The 24,036-nt window shown below is 37.9% G+C and overlaps 1 protein-coding gene across 1 annotated transcript in view; it reads right to left on the reverse strand.

Moving 5' to 3' along the window:
• LOC150086997 (F-box/WD repeat-containing protein 9-like) overlaps positions 1–24,036 on the reverse strand; it is a 148,940-nt gene that overhangs the window by 99,733 nt on the left and 25,171 nt on the right. Inside the window, exon 3 of the mRNA XM_090371736.1 lies at positions 5,725–5,864. Coding sequence (XP_090227862.1) covers positions 5,725–5,864 — 140 coding nt within the window. The remainder of the gene's footprint in view (positions 1–5,724; positions 5,865–24,036) is intronic.

Below are 24,036 nucleotides of genomic sequence, written 5' to 3' on the forward strand. Positions count from 1 at the left end.
TGCTGTCTTTATTAGGTCCATTCCCACCATGAAGAAACAGGAATAAAGATACCAAATTACTAAGGAAATAAAATTAGGTTAGCAAGCAAATAAGAAGGAAAAAAAAAAAAAAGGTTACTTTTCCTTACAGAGACTTCTTTCTTATCTTTTAAGAAAGAAATTGTTAACTATATTACAAAAATGAAATGAGAATATCAAAACTCAATAAGGGTAACTTTATTTGTTAGTAAGAGAAACTACAAAGAGGTGTAACTGAGGCCAAGCAAATCTTGCTTGGCATTCAGGTTCTGGTGTGCAGCTCTATATATCAATATTCAGTTGTACTCCTAGTCTTTTGTATAAGTAATAAATTCAAACGTATACTAAGAGCACTGTTAACATAATCAGAACTTGCTTAAGGAATTCTTTGCTGAATGGATTATTTGAATAGACCTCTGGCCACCAGTGCTTCTTCAAAAGCAAGATTTCCAGACTTCTTGCTTTTTAGATAGTTTTCTGTGGGGATACTTAATAAAGAGATGCAATGCAACAACTCGCACTCTTTGAGCAAACTGACACAAAACAAAACAAGAAAATCAACTTTTTACTAGAGACCATCCACACACACCTGCCTATCACTGTTGCTGTAGACAACAGCACAGCTGGAAAGAGGAAATACCACTAAACTGTGCAGTTTTTTAAATAGCAAGCTAATGAAAAAATTTTAAGCAATAAGAAATGATTTTTTTATATATTCTTAATGGTTTTGCAACTGATTTGTTTAACATAAGTTTGATTAAAAATAACACCTTTAAACTTCTCCAGGTCACAAACTTTAATGTCCCTCTTCTGAATCCTGATTAATCTTGGTCACTCGGTGTAGAAGTAACAAAATGGGGGTTCATGTAAATACCTAACAATAAATTCACTCTTAATTTGTATGAGCGCATGAATTTTGGTTCAACTTGTATTTACATTTATTTATTCTTATTATAAGAATGTACTATAACAAAAAAATAAAAAAAATAAATGTTTAAATATCAATACCTGCATAGGCTTTTACAGAAACTAGGCTTGACAATTTGTAAGGCAAGTTGAAAAGGCAAGTCCTTTTAAAGGGAATTGATCTCCCAACTTGTGAGATTATCATTACAGATTCCTCCAATGTTACACTACAAATAAACAATAACACTTCTAAGAGAAGAATAATGCTAGTAATTTGTAATGCGGCACCATTTCCCAAAAATGCCATTTTCACGATTAATGTCACATCTGTGGAAAATCAGGTGCCCCACCAGTGTAGCAAAATACAACCAGCTCACAATTTAACCTGCCAGTTTTAGTATGAAATTCTATAAAGTGAATGTTGGCATGGAGTGAAAAATACAGACATCGTAAAATGATTTAAGCAATATAAGTTTTGGGGATCATTACATGCAGTTTTAATGCAGAAACAATATAATAAGGGAAAGCATTCATTGTGTGTTTAACAGAGGATTGCTTTACCTTATTATAAAATGATTAGAGCTTGGGCAGTTTTGCAAATTTGTTACTAATTTTTTTTTCTGCCTATAATCATGACACTGTAAAACAGGAAATAGTCACTGCAGGCCAGATCCAAACTAAGGTGGTTAGGTAAGTTCTGTAAAGTCACAGTCTCTCAAAGCAGCAGTAACAGCATGTGACCCGTGCACTCGTGCATTGTCCTAAAGCAACAGCACACCTCTCACGGCATTTTTCCTTTATGACATCCCTTAGGTTGTACAGTAGGGATGCATATGACTCCCCAGTGATTCTCTGCTTGTGTTCCAAGCAGTGAATGTACAAAATTCCCCTCAGCATCCCAAAAAATGGTGGCCATAATCTTGTGAGCTGAAGGTTGTGTCAGAAATTTTTTTGGGTGGGGGTAGAACCCTTGTGCTTTCATTGCATTGATTCTTGCTTAGTCTCAGGATTCCAGTGATGAATCCATGTTTCATCACTTGTAACAATTCTGGAGATGAAAGTTTCAGGATCTCTTCCATAAAGATCTAAATTCTCCTCACAACACTGTACTTTGAATTGCTTCTGCACAGGGGTTGGAAATCTGGGGACCCACTTTACACCGACCTTAGTCATCTCCAAATGTTCATGGAAGATGGTTATAACTGCTCCCTGAGACATATCATATTCTCTAGAGATTTGGGACACCTTTAAATATCTGTCATTCAGCGCAAGGGTTTCCACAGCTTGGCACATTTCTGGAGTTGTTGCTGTTACAGGCCTTCCTGGACATGGATCATCTTCGATGGACTCTCTACTCCACTTGAACTGTTTTGACCAGAATTTCACCTGGTGCTCTGAAGGTGCCATCCTTTCATGAATGGCCTTTGGCCCATTTATTTCTATGGTGAGAAACTTGATGACTGAACAATGCTCCAATTTCAGCAAATCCACAATTTGATACAGGTGTCTTTCTTCTTTCTGTTACAGCAGCACAAGCTAAAAAACATAGTGGTATCAAAATTAGTATGATTCAAGTTGAGATATGTAGGAACATGATAAATTATGAATCACTGAAATATAACTATAGGAAGTACCTTAGGTAGATAATTTATTGAATGCCTTTCGTATGTAACCAAATTCTGGAAATTTTGATTTCAGAAATGTATAAAGCTGCCTAAAGTTTCTGCACATTCAGTAAATTAAAAAATTCATCAAATTTATAGCTTCACTATAATCAGTAATCCTTCAAAACTTGATTCATTTTATTTGTGTGAGCTCATACTGGAATTAAAAATTTTAGAGCTATAACATCAACTGTGACTTACTAAGCAGCATACATGTAAATAATTTAAAATGTGGAAATAATTTTATTCATCTAGCCATACAGGCACGAGAAAGGATTAGCAGAACGAGTGCCTGTTCTCTGCATTCACTCACCAAACTGATGTACAGCAAATCAAATGGCATGCCATATGCATCTCATCAGCTCAGGAGACAGGCAACAATACATATGTTCATTTCTCTTACACTTCCAATATGTTTATTATATAACAGATTTGAATTGGTTTAATCTAATTAACCCAACCTCACATAGTCAATAGGTAAGTCAGGTTACAAAATCCAGCCCAATGGGAATACTGAAGTGTATAAGTGACCTAGGCAATATGTTAAATCATATCGTTTCATAGTCATTTTTTGTAAGACTATATCATACTGTACAAGTAGCTGTGCTGATATTTGGTTCTGTGAATATTTAACAGAGTAAATATAGCTACTCTTATCTGTCAATATTCTAAGATCAATGAGATAAGTATATCATACAATATTACTTTTACTGCATAGTGGGCCAATGAATGAATGGCATATTTTATGCAGAGTACAGGCTGTTGCAAACACTAATCTCTTAACAGATATAAAGAAATTTGCCGACCGGGCTACCCAGGTGGGTAAAGTGCCTGCCTGGCAACCCAAAGGTCGTGGGTTCGAATCCCGCCTCAGGCTTGGATCAAAGTACTGCACACACCTTGGGAGGTGCATTATGGCCACAGAAGCCGATGTGCCAACAACTACCAAAAAATAAAAAATAAAGAAATTTGCAAAACACACTATACTGCCAAATAAATGGGGGGAAGAGGGAGTTAGAGTAAGTAAGAGGCAAGTGGCAACTGGGATAAGCCTTGACTAACTGATAGCTTTTTTCTCCCTCTAAAAACTCACTAGACAGGCTACACCGATCTGCTAGATGGACTCAAACATCCATACAAAATAAGGGAGGGGAGTGGTTTATTTGACCTTTACTCTCTTGATTTAAAAAAAAATCTTCATTCATGTAAGTGTTTCACAGTTCAGGTTGCTATAACAAAGATATGGCCTTTCAAACTCTGCCAAATTGTTGGAATTGAGTGTCATTCCAAAATTCTCTGTCCTTTCCTACATTGAGGGGGGAGACAAATATACAAAAATTCAGCTTTATTTTTCATTTTATTTATTATTTAAAATCGGTTTGGCATTTAATTTCAACTAATGCAGTAATTGACTGTTTCCTAACAGATATATATTTTTGCAGGTTTGCAATATACAGTAAACCCCCGCTATTCGCGGGGGTTACGTTCCTGAGAAATGTCGCGAATACTGAGTTATGGCTCCCATAGTAATAAAGTGGTTCCGTTCCAAAGTATGAAATATATAAGAAAAACTAGTCTAAAATTTTGTCTATGTATGTATTATATGTACCTTCATAATATGACTATGTACATAGACAGTACAAAGTGAAATAGCATCGAAATGAAAATAAGAAACAATTTAATATTAAATGTAATATTTATTAGAAATTTCAAACAAATCTTTCAAACCAGTGCCTTTGCTAGCAAAAAAACCTTATCCCGCCAGTGCTATCACCAGTTTCGTTAAAGTGTTGATAAAGGAGTTTTGCCTTTTCACAAATGATGAGTGAACTTAAGGGAGTTTTATTTTGAGTTCGGTCTTCTATCCACAGATTTAAAGCTTTTTCCATTTTTTCTAATTTAACATCACGAGTTACAGAGCAAATTTTTGAAGCAATTAGCGCGTTTTCACGGACACTACGGCGGATTTTTTCTTCCGATTTTTTGATTGATCGTACTGTTGACTCATTGATTTTATAATGTTTTGCCACTGAGGAGACACTTTCACCATTAGAAATTTTATCTAATAACTCAATTTTATTCGCTAATGTCATCACCTTCTTTGATATTTTCAAATTTCTCTTGTTATTCGTAGCCATATTTTTGTAGGGGTTAGAAAGAACTTGTCCACAAAGTCACTTTCTTCCGTTAACACACTCGAAAAAGTCTGTTTTACACTGCAAAATGGTAGATTTATCACTTTTGTAAGCATATCAATTTATAAATTGATAAATTTATTCAATTTATAAGCATATAAATTAAAAGCAAAAGATGAAATCTTCCATGACAAGCACATAACACATACTGAACAAGGATTAGCGAGAAACATCCACGCTCGTGATTTTGTCACCACTCTCCCCCCCCCCCACCCACTGAGCGCTGTTTTGACTGGGAAAGATAATTTTAGGCACGCCCATGTTTTTTTATGGCGGAAAATATTCATGGCGCTTTAAAATCCACATTTTTTTTAGGTTTCATTTTATATTAAATCGGCGATCGCGAATACAGACACCGCGAATAGTGGGGGTTTACTGTATTTATCAGGATTTTTTCATTTTATGTTACAAAAATTTGTGCACTCTTCAATGTACTAAGCCAGCAAAAGAATTTAAACTGATATAAACTAAACTAAGCATTCAACAAACACAGACTGAAGTAAGCATTTGCCCAACACAGACTGAACTTAAGTACTCGGCCAACATAGACTAAACTAGGCATTCAGCCAACATAAACTAAGCATTTGGCCAACAGACTGAACTAAGCATTTGGCCAACAGACTGAACTAAGCATTCAACCAAAACAAACTAAACTAAGCATTCTTCCAAACTTTCTCTCATAAAACTTTGTTTGTGAGAAAAGTGGTCTAGCCTAACTTATGTCACCAGCTGTATGCATCTTGCAAGATTGAGCCCATATGCTACCACAAAAATGTACCTCCAACTGTTAACCGTGATGCTAGTATACTGACTGCCAAAAGAATAACTATGATGATGTAAATTCCTCTGGCAACTATCGGAATATAAAAAGAATTTTTTTTTGTTTTTTAAGTCACAAGACTCCTCCAACTTTAACTATAATCTAAGTTAATAGTACCAACCTCAATAAGATGCACAACATCAATAGGAACTCCATCACCTGCACCAAGACAGTACGAATCCATGAACTTTGATGATTCGGACCAAAGCAAAGCTTGTTCTTCACACTGTATACATGCTCTTTTCCAGTTGAAGGAATCCTCTAAGAGCACAGACATAGAATACTTGATCATTTAGTAAATGGTAGTTTATCCAAGTCTATTCTCAAAAAAAAATTCTGGATGTGTTTCCATAAAGCCAACAGTATATGAAAAACAATAACTATATATGCAAAAGTTACCAAATAAGAACAAAAATTTAATCCAATCATGATATCAACTGTCTAACTTCGGAACTAAACTTTCATTTATTCAGAGGTATTAAATTACAATGGCATATTGACAAAAAAAGTTGCTTACCTGCCAAAATTTAGAAATTAAAATCAAAAAAACTTAATACAGATTTATCTTTAAGCAGAAAAATGCTGGTGTAGCATTCCGGAACTTTTTTTTTTTTTTTTTTTTACAAATTAATAATCAGTAATTAATTAATGTACAGCATACAATGTAAAGAGGAACTTAGTCATATCACTATAAAATGGGCACCTCCGTAGCCAGGTGGGAAGGAGCAGCAGTGCGTAGCACACGCTTCTTGATTAGACCGGGGTTTGAGCCCGTCACCACCAAATACGGAGGATGAGGAAAGGTCAGGGAATGACCACCGCATATCCCGGAGCAATATGGCCTTAGTTGCTAGTGCTCCTAAAAACCAAAATAACAAACAAACAAACAAACTATAAAATGAAATCAATTATATTTTAAAGTTACTTGCTTCTTTTATATGTTTTATAAGTACTTTTCTCTCCACTACTCTCACTCAATTACAATGACTATTGAAAATGTTTTCATTCAGGGGCTTTTTTTTTTTTTTTTCAATGTGTCTGTTTGTGGAGGGGGGGGTGTAGCTATTACACAAATATAGAGAGAGCATACAGAAAGGACAAAAATAATTAATTAATGCTACTTACAAAAACTGAGATTAAAAGATGAATCCGAATCCTTATTAAAAGAAATATTACATAAACCACACCAAGCATATGATATTTCTTCACCTACTGTTTAGATGTGAAATACTTCAAAGAGTAGTAGCCAGTTTTGTTTTGTTTTTAATAAATCTGCATTGTCTTTGGTTGAAGCAAAGACCCAGTTTTGTGGATTTTAAAATCCTGATATTCTGCATTTATTGCAAAGAACAATGAGGATGAACCAAAGATTTTCAGATATTCAATTCAGTTTATTCAAAATCCCATCTGATCTATGAATCCTGGTAACTCCTCAAACATCATCCATCTAAAGAGATGTAAACTGATTCCAAAAGTTTCTGCATAAGAAATTTAAAAAGAAAAAAATTTATTCTGGAATGAGTGAATGAAGTTCAATACATGGAAAATGTGTACAATAATTACACATGAACCAGTTGAATTACTGGACACGTATATAAATTTGAAAATATTTGCATTTGGGCATCTCTCAGTTTCTGTTTCAACGAATTTCTGCATTTTTAAACATGAACTATATTAAAAATAAATCACGAAACCATCTGAACAATGCGAGTCTCTTAGCATCTTTAAAGATGAAAATTATGGAACACTCGCCTGACGTTGAGACACTCGCTCAAGAAGTTCAGCAGTAAAAGTCACATTAATTCGTACCTAATTGGTTGTTTGTTACATTTTTTTCAGTATTGATAAATATTTCAAAATATATATATTTTTAATAAAACACCTTCCCGCTCTATTCCATTTCTTAAAAAACTCCCCTCCTCCTAGCTTGAGCTGAGATGTGGCTCTTTGGACTCTGTTTTTTTTAATTAGATCAAAAATGGCTCTTCACTCAAAAAAAATGTTGCCGGCCCCTGGCGTAATGTATAATATAAAACTTGACAGCATAATACACATCACTGCATTTGGGAATCTACTAGCTTAAGGAGTCCTGTCAATTAATCAATTAGATTGATTATTTTTATTAATTTTCATTCTTGATCAATTAAATTGTATTTAAATGGAAATTGTGCCCTAGACTAGAGCAGCAAAGAAACGGGAGGGAAAGTAATAGGAGAGCTGCGGCTTGTAGGAGAACTGAATGGGAAAATTTACCTACAAATCACAGCCTAACAAAAGGAGTAACTTGTGCAATGTTCACCATTCACCAGAACAGGCCATGATACAGCCCACTTGGCTGTATCATGTCCTTCGGTGCAGAGAGTGTGAAGAAATTAGGTGCCAACTCAGTGTTCTGATGGGCATTTATGAGAGTTTGAAGAGTAGAGTAGATGCCCATGAAGGAATTAAAATGGAGGGCCCATCAAGCTCTCAGCTGCCCAACTCAACACCACTGCTCACACTTGTGCGTCAGCCAACACAGTGGCAATCTCCAAGGCAGAATGTGCTGGTTCCACAAGAGGTGGCTATTGTTGATAATTCTATTGTCAGGGAAATGGGAAATATGTTGTTCAAGAAGGATGGGTGGAATAGGACCCGGCTATGTCTGCCAGGGGAAAAAGAAGATGACATTGTAGAGTGGATATCTTTTAAGGTCAAAAGGGTGATACTGTTGTACATGTTGGCACTAGTGATATTAAGAGCAGGAGATCTGAGGACTTACTTAACAAGTCCAAGGCAATATTGGGAAAACTCAAGTTATGACTGAATTTGAAAGTGTCTGCAATTCTGGCCAGATATGACAGGAAAGAGTACATGTAGAGTGCCTTATCAATCAGTTCAGCCTGGAAAGGATGTGCAAGGCTCATGGGAGTAGAATTTTTTGTAGCAGGGTCTGTGCTTGTTAATAGGACAGACTGTTTTTTAGAGGAATGGGATACACTTAAACAGAAAGGGCACAAGAATATTTGCTGATGGTGTTGAGACAGTGATAGGTGGGGCAAAAAACTGCTAGCATGGAAGGATACATAGAATAATAAATCAACCAGAGCCACAAGCAGAGGTGAAAGTGATTCTTGCACTGCTTCTATTGGAAAATGCACCAGCCTGCAAAGAAATGTGTTGGGGATTTCAGTCCCTGTTGTTGGTCATCTTGGAACAAGTGAATACATGGGCTATGTAAGGGTAACTAAGAATAAGAACATGTGCATGTATACTTGCAGATACACAAATGCCAAGAGCACCATAAATAAATTTGATGAATTTGAAGTACCGATTAAGTCATCAAATACAGACATTATATGAAAAACGGAAATATAGTGTAAGTGATGCTGAATTTGAATATGGGGAGTACAATGTATACAAGGGCAGACAGGGCAGAAGAGGAGAGGTGCCGGGGTTATGCCCTTAGTTAAGAAGAATATCAAATCTAAGGATGAGCATCCAGTTGATTTGGGTGAGGAGTACAAAATGACGAGTCATTTGGTGTGCAATGAGAATGGGGAAAACTAAATGAAGAATAGAAATGTGTTATAGGTTTAATGACTGTGATGAGTATACCAAAACAGTTATACAGAGAAATAGACTGTGCCAGTAAATCAGAATGTCTTATAATGGGAGAGTTTAACTTTCCAGGTGTTGAATGGAATTTGTGAGTTTGTCACACACATACACTAGCAAGACTTTTGTAGAATTCTTGGATGACTGTTTTCTGAAGCAACAAGAGGAAGCAATACTCTTGATCTGGTTATCAGCAATGATTCTACATGCGTTAAGAGACTGCAAGTAAAAGACCCACTGAATGGCAGCGATCACAGTGTATTAATGTGGAATTTAATTAAAGACAACTAAAGTCATGGGTAAAGGGAAAGGTTTTACTTTCATAAGGGTGACTGCAGTGGTCTCAGACAGTTTTTAAATTCTGTATATCAGAACCAACTGATGATGTTACATACAGCAAACTCTAAATGGGAAGCATTCATTGAAGTAGTCATAGAGGCAACTAGGCTTTTCATACCAATGAAGAAATACAATTAAAGACCTAAACAGATGCCCTTTGACCTAAATTGGATGTCAAGCAAGTAGCAGAGAAGAAAAGTGCATATAAATTATCAGATTATTCGGAAGCCTATGATAGGTATAAATTAGTCTGTAACCAAGTCACAAAGGAGGTTAGGCAAGCTAAGGCAGATTATGAGAAGTCTCTGGCAAAGAATGCAAAGAAAAACAGCAAATACTTCTATGCTTATATTAACAGTAGAGGAAAGGATTGAATCACAGTGGGCCACTTGACATCAATGGGTTACCTGCTGATGGAGTCACTGGTTAAAAAAGTAATGGAGGCCTGCCTGGACAGGAATGCAATTATGCTGCAGTCACAGCATGGATTTGTTAAGGGGCAGTCTTGTCTAACCAATCTGATTTTACTATGGTGCAGTGACCAAGGAACTGAATGCAAAAAAATAATTTTGATATCAAAAATTTGTATTTCCGGAAGGCTCTTGATACTGTTGCAAAAAAAAAAAAGGACTGCTGTATAAACTGGAGTAATGTGGCATTAAGGGCAAGTTACTGCTATGGATAAAGGGATGGTTAAGTGGAAGAAGACAGAGAGCAGTTATCAACGGGTACTGTTCTTTGTGAACTAATGTTATCAGTGGAGTACCCCAGGGTTCGGTGTTGGGCCTCACTGTTGTTTTGTATATTTATCAGTGATATTGATGAAGGTACATAAGGCTTAATGTCCAAGTATGGAGATGATACAAAGGTTGGCATGGTTGTTAATGGCAGTGTGCTACTGCAACAGGATTTAGAAAAGTTGGGTCAATGGGCTGAGAAATGGCAGTTGAAGTTTAACATTGACAAATGCAAGGTACTGCATGTGGGTAGCAGTAATCCCAGAGTAACTTATCAACTGTGTGGAAATACACTCAGGGTAGTGGAAAATGAAAAAGATTTGGGGGTAATTGTGCAGTCAGATATGAAATTCTCTGACAGTGCAGACATGCTGCCAGGACAACTCATGGGGTTTTATCAGATATACAGAAACTTTGCTGGCAGCAATAAGGATGCGATTATCCCTTTGTACAAGGCCATGGTTAGGCTGATACAGGCGTGGAAGCCTCACTTTAGAGAGGATGTAGATCTGCTGGAATGGGTGCAGAGGACAACCAGATTGGTAAAGGGAACAAAAGGGTGTTCTTACCTAGGAAGAGCTTCAGTTCCTTCTATGTAAGAGCACCTAGAAAGAGTTTCAGTTCTGCAAATTGCAGTGTCTAGAGCAGTGGTTTTCAACCGGGGTGCCGCAACATTCTTGGGGTACCATGTAATTTGGGTTTAAATTACTTAAAGTTATTATTATTTTGAAATTTATATATTTATTTCATTTTAAAAGGGTACAATATCCATTGTACTGTATCTTTTTAAAAAAGATACAGTACTGTATTAGGTATTTCTTTTGGCCTGGAGTGCAGTGAAAAAATTACTGGGATGCTAAGGGCGCCGTGAACCGAGAAAGGTTGGGAACCTCTGGTCTAGAGACTAGACAACTGCAGGGTGATCTGACTGAGGTGTTTAAGGTCTTGGATGGATTGAGTAAGCTGAATGTGAATGGCATTCTTTCTTCTTTCTGAGACTACACACTCATGAGGAGGCATAAATTTAAGTTGAGGAAGGATGGTTGCAGGATTGATGTGCAGAAGTTTGCTTGTTTGTTTTTTGGAGCATTAGCAACTAAGGCCGTATTGCTCGGGAATATGCGGTGGTTATTCCCGACCTTTCCACATCCTCTGTATTTGGTGGTGACGGACTCGAACCCCGGTCTAATCAAGAAGCGTGTGCTACGCACTGCTGCTGCTCCTTCCCACCTGGCTACGGAAGCGCCATGCAGAAGTTTGCCTTCAGCCAGTGGGTGGCTGACTGTTGGAACAAGCTTCCAATTTGTTGTTGTGGAAGTGAACAGTTTGAATAAATTCAAGTCCCTCATTAGAATATTTTGAATATCAAATCCCTCATTCAAATATTTCTAAGTGAGGGTAAATACTTATTTCCTACCCTTGTAAGATTGACAGAAATTTAGAAGAAAACGAATATTTCTGTAAAAGACCACTTTTTCCAGGAAACTAGAAAAATTGGCACTTATTGATAGATGTTTTCTCACTCTTCGAACATCATTACTTTATCTAAAATTTATCTTCAGTAACTGAATATCTTTTAAACATCATGAGTACATTTACAGCAGTCTGTACTGTAACATCCCTAAGAAAAACAGCCACTTACTGATTAAATATTCACGATATTTAACAACATTAACATTTAATCAATCAATTATTAATTATGAATTGCAAATTCATTCTTCTTACAAATTTTTGCTGTGTAAATTGTCTTTTAATGAAGAGTTATGCGATCAGTCTGTCTCTTTTACTTGCAATAGAAGGCATGTTACCGTCTTGGGGGGATACAAGGACTAATAGTTTAACAGTAGCCGTAGGCAGAGGTGAAGGTGATTCTTGCACAACTTCTATTAGAATAAGTAGCAACCTGGAGCGAGGGTGTTGGGGGTTTCAAGGACGGATGGCAGTCATCATGAAACAGGTGGGTATATGGGATGTGTTAGAGTAACTAAGAATAAGAATAGGTGCATGTATACTAGCATGTATACCAATGCTAGAAGTATAGTAAATAAATTTGATGAATTTGAAGTGTTGGTCAAGACATCAAAGGCGGATATTGTTGGGATATCGGAGACGTGGTGTCACACAGATATAAGGAATGCCGAACTGGAATTTGGGGAGTACAATGTGTACAGAAAGGATAGACAGGATAGGAAGGGAGGAGGTATTATGCTGTTAATAAAGAAAAACATAAAATCAAAAGAAGTGCATCCAGTTGATATAGATGAACAGTGCACTGTTGAGTCAGTTTGGTGTGACATAAGCACTGCGAAAGCAAAAATAAGAATAGGAGTGTGTTATAGGCCTAATGACTTGAATGAGTACAGTGAACAATTGTACAGAGAAATAGTGGGCTAGTAAATCGGAATGTCTTATAATGGGGGATGGATTTTAACTTCCCAGATATTGACTGGAACTTGTGGGTTGGGCACTCACACACTAGTCAGACTTTTGTGTATTTATTGGATGATTGTTTTCTGCAGCAGCATGTTCGAGAGGCAACCAGAGAAAGTAATACTCTTGATCTGGTTATCAGCAGTGATCATTCATGTATTAGGAATTTGCAGATAAAAGAACCAATAGGTGGCAGTGATCACAGTGTACTGATGAGGGATTTACTTAAAGATATAATTACCATCAGGGGTAAAGGAAAGGGTTTTTGCTTCCGTAAAGGCGAGTACAGTGGTCTCCGACAGTTTTTAAATTCTGTACAGTGGGATCAACTGACGATGTTACCAACAGTAAATTCTAAGTGGGAAGCATTCAAGGAATTAATCGTGGAAGCTACTAAAAGTTTCATACCTATTAAGAAATATTGTTCAAGGTTTAGGCCTAAATGGTTGTCAAATGAACTAATGAGACTTGTAACAGAGAAAAAAAATGCATGGGATGCATATAAATTATCAAACGACTCAGAAGCCTATGGCAGATATAAGTTAATCTGTAATCAGGTCACAAAGGAGGTTCGGCAGGCGAAGGCAGATTACGAGAAATCCTTGGCAAAAGATGCTAAGAAAAACAGCAAGGATTTCTTTACTTATATAAACTCTAAAAGGAAGGGGATGAATCTGATTGGTCCACTTGACATCGATGGTTCGACTGTTGATGATCCTACTCAGATAGCAAACAAACTGAATGAGTATTTTGCATCTACATTCACACGTGAGGAATTATTAAGGTTTGAAAATGGCAGAAGGTTATCAAATTGTAGCAGGATACTTAATGATTTTGTAATAACTGAGAGCAAAGTGGAAGAGAAATTGTTGAAGGTAAACGTAAGAAAAGCACCTGGGGTGGATGGGATCTATCCAGTTATATTAAAGGAGGCGGCAAAGCAACTAAGCAAACCCTTAACCATAATTATGAGAGCATCCTTGGACTCAGGGGAGGTTCCCACGGACTGGAGATGTGCAAATGTATCCCCAATTCACAAAGGGGGATCGAAGGGTGACACGAGTAATTACAGACCAGTTAGTTTAACTTCTGTTCCGGGTAAAATAATGGAGTCGCTGGTTAAAGATGCATTGCAGGATCATCTAGACAGGACTGCAGCAATAATTCAGACACAGCATGGGTTTATTAAGGGAAAGTCTTGTCTGACAAATTTGATAGGATATTATGATGTGGTTACAAAGGAACTGGATGCAAAAAATAATTTTGATATCATATATTTGGATTTCAAGAAAGCTTTTGACACTGTTGCGCATGGAAGACTATTGTACAAATTGGAGCAGAATGGTATTAAGGGTAAGCTGCTACAATGGATGAAAGGATGGTTAAGTGCGAGAAGACAGAGGGTGGTAATCAATGGGTGCTGCTCTTCTTGGACTAATGTTATTAGTGGAGTCCCACAGGGTTCGGCGTTAGGTCCACTGTTGTTTTGTATATTTATCAATGATATTGATGAAGGTATATCAGGCTTAATGTCGAAGTTTGCAGATGATACAAAGGTTGGCAGGGTTGTTAATGACAGTAATGGCAGTGTGCTACTGCAACAGGATCTAGATAATTTGGGCAGATGGCCTAAGAAGTGGCAACTGAAGTTTAACCTTGAAAAATGCAAAGTACTGCATATGGGTAGAAGTAACCCCAGAGAAACGTACCAACTGTGTGGTACTACACTTAAGGTGGTAGAAAATGAAAGAGACCTGGGAGTAATTGTGCAGGCAGATATGAAGTTTTCTGAGCAATGCAGACAGGCTGCCAGGGCATCATTGACAAAACCCATGGGGTTTTGTCAATGATAAACAGGAATTTTGCTAGCAGGGAAAAGGAGGTGATTATCCCTCTGTATAAGGCAATAGTCAGGCCAAGCCTTGAGTACTGCGTACAGGTCTGGAGGCCTCATTTTAGGAAGAATGTAGATTTACTTGAGCGTGTACAGAGAAGGGCAACAAGATTGGTGAGGGGAATGAAGGGATCCTCTTATCAAGAGAGGCTTAAGTTCTGCAAATTGCAGTGGCTGGAGACTAGGCACCTGCGCGGTGATCTGATTGAGGTGTATAAGGCCTTGAATGGGTTCAGCACGCTGAATTCTGATGGGATCCTTCCACTTGTTCAGATTACGAACCTAAGGGGGCATAAATTCAAATTACGAAAGGACAGATGTAGAATAGATGTGCGGAAATTTGCCTTTAGCCAGCGGGTGGTTAATTGCTGGAACAAACTTCCATCTGTCGTTGTGGAAGTTGATAGGTTGAATAAATTTAAGGAGGAACTGGACAGGCATTTTGGAGGGAGTGGTGTGATTTTTTTTTTTTTTTTTTTTGGCTGATGCTGCATAAGCTGATGGAACTGATATTCGGGTGACACTTAAGTCAAGTGGACCCAATTTCGGCGAAGTCCGGACGGTCTATGACAGCCAAATCCTCTGCTTGCACCTTCACGATGGTGGGACTGTTAGTAATCCTGGGTATAACCTGCATGCACAAGTACATGGTGGGTGACCACCCAGGTGTGAACCAATGTAAGCAGGGGTCGAGGTGTGGCGCCCACACCACATGGAGGAACGCCGCCCCTCTATGTTACCAGGCAGTACTAGGTGGTAGATGACTCTCATCAACCGGTGAAATACCACCACTTTGCTTATTGGAGGCTTGAAGTGGTGGAACCCATGTTTAGTCTCTAGAGCTAAGTTCCGGCCAACCCTTCCCTATCTCTTGCATCATGCAGTATGATTGATGATTTTTGAGGTTATGATGAATGTCGTGGCGAGATCCAATATTCCTTACATTTCGAGGGTACAGCTCTAAAACGGTGTTCGCAGGACGGCCGCTAGATAGTACACCGGACCAAACCTATTGGTAACTCTCTAGGAGGCTTCTGGATCAGCTAGTGTATAATCTTGCTACCTCTACTCTGCCAGATAGTGACTGGAGGGAGTCCGAGTAGTGTGTATGCGGGGAGCATTGTCGAGGCCACGTTATGTCAAGGATCTGGGTATATTCTTACCACATGTACGCCATATCCAAAAATTTCATTACTTCATACAGCATGTCCCACCCACTTTTTCTTACTATTGAATACACCATGAATTGTCAAAATAATAGAGCAAGCTTATCTGCGAAAAGACCTAAACCTCCCAAGGACTTCCTAATTCATTTCACAAATATAGGTGGTCTCAATTCCAATCTCAACGATGTCCATTTCCACTTGCAGTCTTCCAAACCCCATGTACTTTTTCTGACTGAATCTCAGTTATCAGTTGATTCAACTACTGCTCATCTCAGATGTCCAAATTATTTGCTGTATGATTCCTTTTGCCTCAAAGGTGTTACTTGTCCATATGTCTGTTTTGATATTCCCTGTCAGAGACTTGGCAATTTGGAATCTCCTCTCTTTGATCTTCTCTGGCTTAAAATCTCTCTACCTCATTGTGTCAAATTCATCTGTTGTCTCTACCGTTCTCCCAACTCCACTAATCACTTGGAGCTCTTTGACTTCCTCCCTTTGCAACTTGACTTTCTCCAGTCCAACTTTCCTAACAGTGAGGTAATTTTCCTTGGTGATTTTAACGTTCACAACTCCAGCTGGCTTCCGTTTTCTAGTTACACCGACCCAGCAGGTCGAGATGCTGAGGCTTTTGCAATTACTAATGACCTAGCACAGATTGTTCATTTACCTACAAGAATACCGGACAATCCTAATCATACAGCCAATACGCTTGATCCTTTTCTCACAAACAACCCTTCTAAGTACAAGGTCGAAGTGAGAGGTCCTTTAGGCACTTCAGATCACAACTTGGTGATTGTCTCTTCTCCAATGGAACCTTTATCTCATGTCTATTCCCAACCTCGTATTGTTTGGCATTACATGAATGCAAAATGGGATGACCTGCGAGACTTCTTTTCTTCTTTTCCTTGGTCTGATTACTGTTTCAAAACTTCTGATGTCAACGTTTGCTCAGATCGTGTCAGTGAAATTATTCTTGCAGGAATGGAATCCTTTATCCCACACTCCACTTTAAAATCTCGTCCTTTATCTAAACCTTGGTTCTCCAACAAATGTGCTAAGGCTGTCCAAGAGAAGAATGTTGCATATCGTAATTGGCTTGTTTCTAATTCTTCAGTTTCATTTTCTTCCTACACCAAAGTTCGCAACAATTGTAAAGCAGTTATTAATCAGTCCAAACTAGAGTTTGAACAGGCTAAGAGTAGAAAACTTGCTTCTTGCCCTAATGGTAGCCGAGCATTCTGGTCTCTTGCCAAAGCTATTGGCCGCAACTTTTGCCCATCTCTGCTCCCACCTCTGTCCAAACCAGATGGTTCTGTTGTCACTTCAGCCAAGGATAAAGTTGACCTGCTAGCATCCCATTTTTCTTCCAGCTCATGTGTTAATGATCTTGGTAAAACACCTCCCACCATTCCTAACACGCTCCATTCAATGCCTTCTGTGGTCTTCCGTCAAAAGGATATCAGAAGGATTTTGATGAATCTTGATGCTAAGAAAGCTCCAGGTCCTGATGGTATTTCTCCACTTGTTCTCAAAACCTGTGCTCCTGAACTTACTCCTATTCTTTGTCGCCTTTTTTCACTTTCTTATTCCAAAGGTGTTTTTCCTTCTGCTTGGAAATTTGCTCATATCCAGCCAGTTCCTAAAAAGGGTGACAAATCCCTCCCATCCAATTATCGTCCCATTGCAATTACTTCTACTCTTTCTAAAGTAATGGAGAAATCAATTAACCGGCAACTCTTAAACTACCTAGAAACCTTCCGTCTGATCAACGATCGCCAGTATGGATTCCGTCAGTGTCGATCCACTGGTGATATTCTGGCTTATGTTACCCATTTATGGACTAATTCAATGGAAAGGTTCGGTGAAACACAAGTAGTTGCTCTTGACATCTAAAAGGCTTTTGATCGTGTTTGGCATAAAGGTCTTCTAAACAAGCTTCCATCTTATGGTTTGCCAACTGTTTTTAGTAATTGGTTATCCAGTTTTCTCTCTGATCGCTCACTGAGGGTGATGGTAGATGGCTCTCTGTCTTCTAACTTCTCCACTAATGCCCGTGTCCCCCAAGGTTCAGTTCTTTCCCCCACTCTTTTCCTCTTGTATATCAATGACCTTCTTCCATTGACTGGAAATCCTATCCATAGTTTTGCCGATGATAGCACATTGCATTCAACTTTCCATTTTGAGAAACCTTGTCCTGCTCAATCAGCTTCAAGTTCTCGAAAATCTGCTGCCAATTCCTTAAATGCCGATCTTCAGGTAATTCTCCAGTGGGGCAAAGACAACTTAGTTGATTTCAAACCTTCTAAAACTCAGTCTTGTCTTATATCTCGCAAAAAGGATTCTTCAGCTCCTATGCTTATCTTTAGTGACACTCCGATTTCTAGGCAAAATGATATATCTCTTTTGGGGATTACCCTGACTTCTAATCTCTCTTGGCACAAGCACATTACAAATATTGCTTCCTCTGCATCTAAAAAATTTGGTTTTCTCTTTCGCTCTCGGCGTTACTTTTCTTCCAAACAGCTGCTCACTCTGTATAAATCGCAAATCCGCCCTGCCATGGAATATTGTTCCCACATCTGGGGTGGTGCCACCAAAACCTCTCTCAGGCTTCTTGATTCCATTCAGAAGAGGGCAGTTAGGTTAATTAATGATTCATCTCTAACAGAGTCTCTCCACTCGCTTTCTCATAGACGTACTGTTTCTGCTGCATGCCTCTTCTACAGATACTTCCATGGGCACTGTTCTTCTGAATTGGCTTCTATAATTCCCGCTCTCTCTTTCAAAACAGTCCGAACAAGTGCCGCCACCAGCCAACATCCATTTACTGTCCAACTTCAAACCCACAGAACCAACTTTTCATCTTCCTCATTTATTCATTCAACTGCCGTTTTCTGGAACAACCTTCTTTCAGACGTATTTCCTGAAAATTACAATCTACAGAAGTTCAAGTCCAATGTCAACAAATATCTTCTTTCGTCTTCTCAACCTCCAACCCAAGCATGGTACTAAGTACTATAGGTTCTAATACCTCTCGTGTTTGGGGTTCTCATAAAAAAAAAAAATAATAAAATAAGCTCATACATTTGCTTTCTTGCATCACATGCCACTACTACTACTACTATAAATAATTAAACATACATAACTGTAGCACAGTTTTGATTAGTGTGGAAAGAATAACTTGCTAAAATTCGCAAATTCTGTTTACTAGCCTCTTGTCTTATGAATTGAACAATCAAACCATAAAAGTAAAGCTTTCTATGGAGTTTACTGCCAGAGTTCAATAAATATTGAGGTATGCTACTGCTTAAATTAGAGGGGAACAGACATTCTGACTGAGTGTTATCAGACACTCAGTCTAAACACTGATGGATCCAATATCTTTCTATTTTAGAAGATTTAGGAGAAGTCTGGTTGGCCTGCCTCCCTAAAATCCACTTATGCACACATCTCAATAGTAAGCCCTGTTACATCACTTTGGTGGCAATGAAAGTGTAGAGTGGTTCTCTTCAAGATGACTGGTCAGTGTGAAGAGTAAAGGAACCAACCCCTCGGCACATGACAACATGTCAAAACAAATGGCCAAATCCCCAGCGGCTTTCACTTCCCCTCTTACAGCAGCAAAAGGATCAGAGTGGAAGCAGAGGGTGCTAAGAATCACTGGGTGCGACCAGGCTGCCATGCACGGAAACTGAACTTGGCCTGCTACAACATAAGGTCGCTCATCGGTGAGGATAGGATATTAGAGCTGGAAAGGAATTAGAAAATGTGAATGGAATATCATCGGTTTGACTGAAACAAGATGAAGAAATGAATCACAAGTTTATCAAGTGGAAATCTGCTATACACCAATGGAAACAGTGAAAAGAGTGAAGGTGAAGTTGGCTTTCTGTCCACAAAAATATAAAAAACAACATTTTGGAATTCAAAAGTACATCACCAAGGGTGTTACAAGACTGCTTCTCGGGATTTATAAGAGGTACAAACTAAAGGTTATAATGATTTATGCACCAACATCGAGCCATGATGATGAAGAGGTTGAAGACATGTCACCGAAATTGAGACTTCTAGATGAACAGAAAACTCACTACACAATTATCAAGGGGGACTTTAATGCTGAAGTTGGAAAGAGACAAAACAGTTCAGAAAGGGAAACTATAGGAAATTTTGGAATTGGTGAAAGAAATGAAAGAGGTTAAAAACTTATAGAATTTGCAGAATGTCGAGGAATGTCAGTAATGAACACTTTTTTCAAGAAAAGGGTGAACAGAAAGTGGACATGGAAGAACCCAAATGGATTAACAACTAATGAAATTTTTTTAATAACATACACGTATAAGTTATAAATCCAGTTTAATGTAAGAATAAATATTTGTTAGTATATATTTGTATTCTTACATTAAACTGGATTTATAACTTATACGTGTATGTTATTAAAAAAAACCATGGACCCCAGTACACCAGGCCCATTCGTTACTAACTAATGAAATCTACTTGATCCTCACTAACAGAAGATATATTGTGAATAACGTTATTGTCCTGAACAAGGTAAATGTTGGAAGTGATCACAGAATGGTAAGATGCACACTTGATATAGTTGTAAGAAAAAAGTAGGTAAAATGGTATAATTTTTTGTTATATCTCATATTGTAAATGCCCTCACAACGAGTTTCCCTGATATTTTACTACCTCGAATAGGTAATCCTTCACCAATGGAAAAGACTAATGTTACTTATTCTTGGCGGATACCCAGCCAGACGGCACCATTTCTTTTTCACCGTTTTTTTTTTTTTTTTTTTTGATTTACTATGAACTAACGTGATGCACACTTGATACAGATGGAGGAAAAGAAAGGAAAAAACTGACTCGAATAAATAATACAAAGGTTTTCAGATAGCAGAAGAGGAAGAAAAACCGGTATGTACTGGAATGTAAGAACATGTTTGAGCTTCTGAAGACCTTTCAGGACAATATATTATCGATGTCAAAATCAAGATGTCGACATTGAAATTTTTTACTGCTGCCCTTGAGGAAGCTTTCAGATTAGACTGGTCACAGAAAGGAGTCAATGTGAATGGAGAGTATCTAAACCATTTACGATTTGCAGATTTGATACTGTTGCACATGGAAGACCGCTGCACAAATTGGAGCAGTGTGGCATTGTAGGCAAATTGCTGCTATGGATAAAGGGATGGTTGAGGGGGAGAAGACAGAGAGAGTGGTAATCAATGGACACTGCTCATCGTGGACTAATGTTATTAGAGTCCCTCAGGGTTCAGTGTTGGGTCCATTATTGTTTACTGTATTTATAAATGATATTGATGATGGTATATCAAGCTTAATGTCCAAGTTTGTAGACGATACAAAGGTTGGCAGGATTGTTAAGGACACTACTGATGCTATGCTGCTGCAACAGGATCTGGAAAGGTTGAGCAGATGGGCTGAGAGGTGGAAAATGAAGTTTAACATTGAAAAATGTAAAGTACTACATATGGGAAACAGCAACCCCAGAGCAATGTATCAATTCTGTGGTACTACACTGACAGTGGTAGAGAATGAAAAGGACCTGGGGTAATTGTGCAGGCAGATATGAAGTTCTCTGAGCAGTGCAGACGGGCTGCAAGAGTGGCTCATGGTGTCTTGTCAACGATATACAGGAATTTTTCTAGCAGGGATAAGGAGGTGATTATTCCCTTGTATAAGGCAATGGTCAGGCCATACCTTGAGTACTGTATACAGGTCTGGAGGCCTCATTTCAAGAAGGATGTAGAACTGCTGGAACGAGTACAAGATTTGTGAATGGAACAAAGGGTTGCTCTTACAAAGAAAGGCTTAAGTTTTGCAAATTACAGTGTCTGGAGACTAGGCACCGGCGAGGTGATTTCATAGAGGTGTATAAAGCCTTGAATGGTTTGAGCATGCTCGATGCTGAAGGGATTCTTCCTTTTGCTCAGAATAATCACCTGAGAGGGCATAAATTCAGATTGAGGAAAGACAGATGTAGGATAGATGTGTGGAAATTTGCCTTCAGCCAGGGGGTAGTTGGTTGGTGGAACAGACTTCCATCCCTTATTGTGGAAGTTGATAGCCTAAATAAATTTAAGGCTCAGCTGGACAGGTATTTCAAATGAACGGAGGGGTGAATGGAAGTGTTTTTTTTCTTTTTTTGGCTGATGCTGCATAAGCTTGCTTTCTTGCATCATATGCCTCTACTAATGCTAATGACATTGTGATCATAATGTTGTTGTTGTTGTTGTGGTGTTTTCTGGCACAAGGGCTACATAGGCCATATTGCACCACCAAAATTAATTGACTTTACATATAAAAACTGCTTGAGCAGCAGTTATAAACTGTCATATATTTGAATTTGTTTCAAATAGCAAAAGAACTCAGAAAAATTTGCTTCTTTACCTATGATGCTATTGAGAGAGAGAAATATTGTTGTAGATCTGAAATCAAACTAAAAGACGTTCGTCGGGCATTGTTGAACAAGCTACATTCAAGAAGTATGTTTTACTATAAGTGGTTGCGAGCAGTGCACACACTGAGGATGATAATTTCCTTGTGATCATTAGCCATGATCCCAGAGAATTAGAGGAAAATCTTAATCAGTTATGCAGAGTTAGTAAGGATTTCGGATTAAAGATGAATATAGCGCTAAAACAAAATAATGATGAACAAGTATGAACAGAAAGGGATATAATCATTGAAGACAAGTCATTAGCTGTAATAATGATAAATGGCTGGAAGTCAAGAGAAGGATAAATTTCGGATGGATAAGATTCAGGAAATATAGTCACATACTGAAGAGCAATATCCCAATTTGTCTGAAACGTAAAACAATGAACCAATGTATACTCTCCGCCATGACTTATGGAAGTGAAACTTGGGCACTCACCAAAAGAATGGAAGAGAAGATGAAAAGTACACAGCAAAGAATGGAACAAATTATATTAGGAATCAGATTGTTAGATAAGAAGAGGACGGCTCGTGAGTAGGCACTACAGAACTGCAGCACGCCCAGCTTTTTAAATCTAAATATACAGTCAACGACGTTATATGAAATTTTGTGAAGAAGAATGCAATGCAATGAATATTTTTATTAACATGTTCCACATATAGTATACTCAACCTCTATTTTCAATAACCAAAAAAATAAAAAAATAAAAATAAATAAATAAATAAATAATTGCTTTATTTAATACAAGTATTAAACAGAGCTAGGGCCATCCAGGCCCAACCATAGCTTAAGGCCTTTGGTTCATAGGAAAACTATTTCCAATAATCATTTCAATAATAAATGAATAAAAGCACTAAATTGTTTCAACTTTGAAGTTTAACTATAGGTGGAACTGTGCGCTAGACAGTTCCACATTTTGCTCCCAGTGGTTGAGTCAATGCCTGGCCGGTGAGTTGCCAATAAACATTTTTTAGAGGTGACAAAACGAGTCAACAGAACTGCGGAGCGAGCAGTGCCGATTTGAACATTGACAGTGAAGGGTGTGTCGCCACAATGTCGATGTCTTTTTGTTATTTGCAGGATTTGTCCGAATTACCATTAAATAAATTATATGTATCAACAGTGCACCAAACTCGAATGAAAAAGTTATTGATCTATTTTCAACAAATAAAAACTGAAGAATGGATTTTATTTTTAAATAAAATTTCATGATTACCCAAGTCTGTTAATGGTAAGTGTCCAGTTAATGTTTTGTAGTATTTTTAACTTGCTTATTATTATTACTATCTATGTCTATATGTCTTATAACCAAGGCAATTTAACGTAACTTTAAAAAGCAGCACTCCCATGCATCAGAGTCATGAGCTGTCACTGATAAGAAGAAAAACACATAGATTAGGCAGCAAACAAAAATAAAGGACATTCTTATCAAAACTAAATAACTGAAATGGACTTGGGCAAGACACATAGCTCGAAGACATGATGAGAGATGGACTAAGAAAATAACAGAATGGTGCCCAAGAAGAGCTAAAAGAAAACCTGGAAGACAACATCGGAGATGGACATATGAAATTCACGAGTTTGTGGGTAGTAAATGGATGGCCACTGCACAAAACAGAATAAACTGGAAAATTGCTGGAGGCCTTCATCCTGCAGTGGATTGAAAACAGCTGATAGTGATGACTGCTTAAATATTTTTAATCAATTTATTTTTGATTTTGGTTCTCTCTGCTGTTCCTGTGATGACTGGGATGTTTGAAAATTAAACATCTGATAATTACACCTTTTTTTCCTTACCAATTAACAAAAT

This window comes from Mastigoproctus giganteus, chromosome 4, assembly GCF_048544385.1.
Source record: "Mastigoproctus giganteus isolate SK-2022 chromosome 4, ASM4854438v1, whole genome shotgun sequence".
NCBI classification, from domain to species: domain Eukaryota; kingdom Metazoa; phylum Arthropoda; class Arachnida; order Uropygi; family Thelyphonidae; genus Mastigoproctus; species Mastigoproctus giganteus.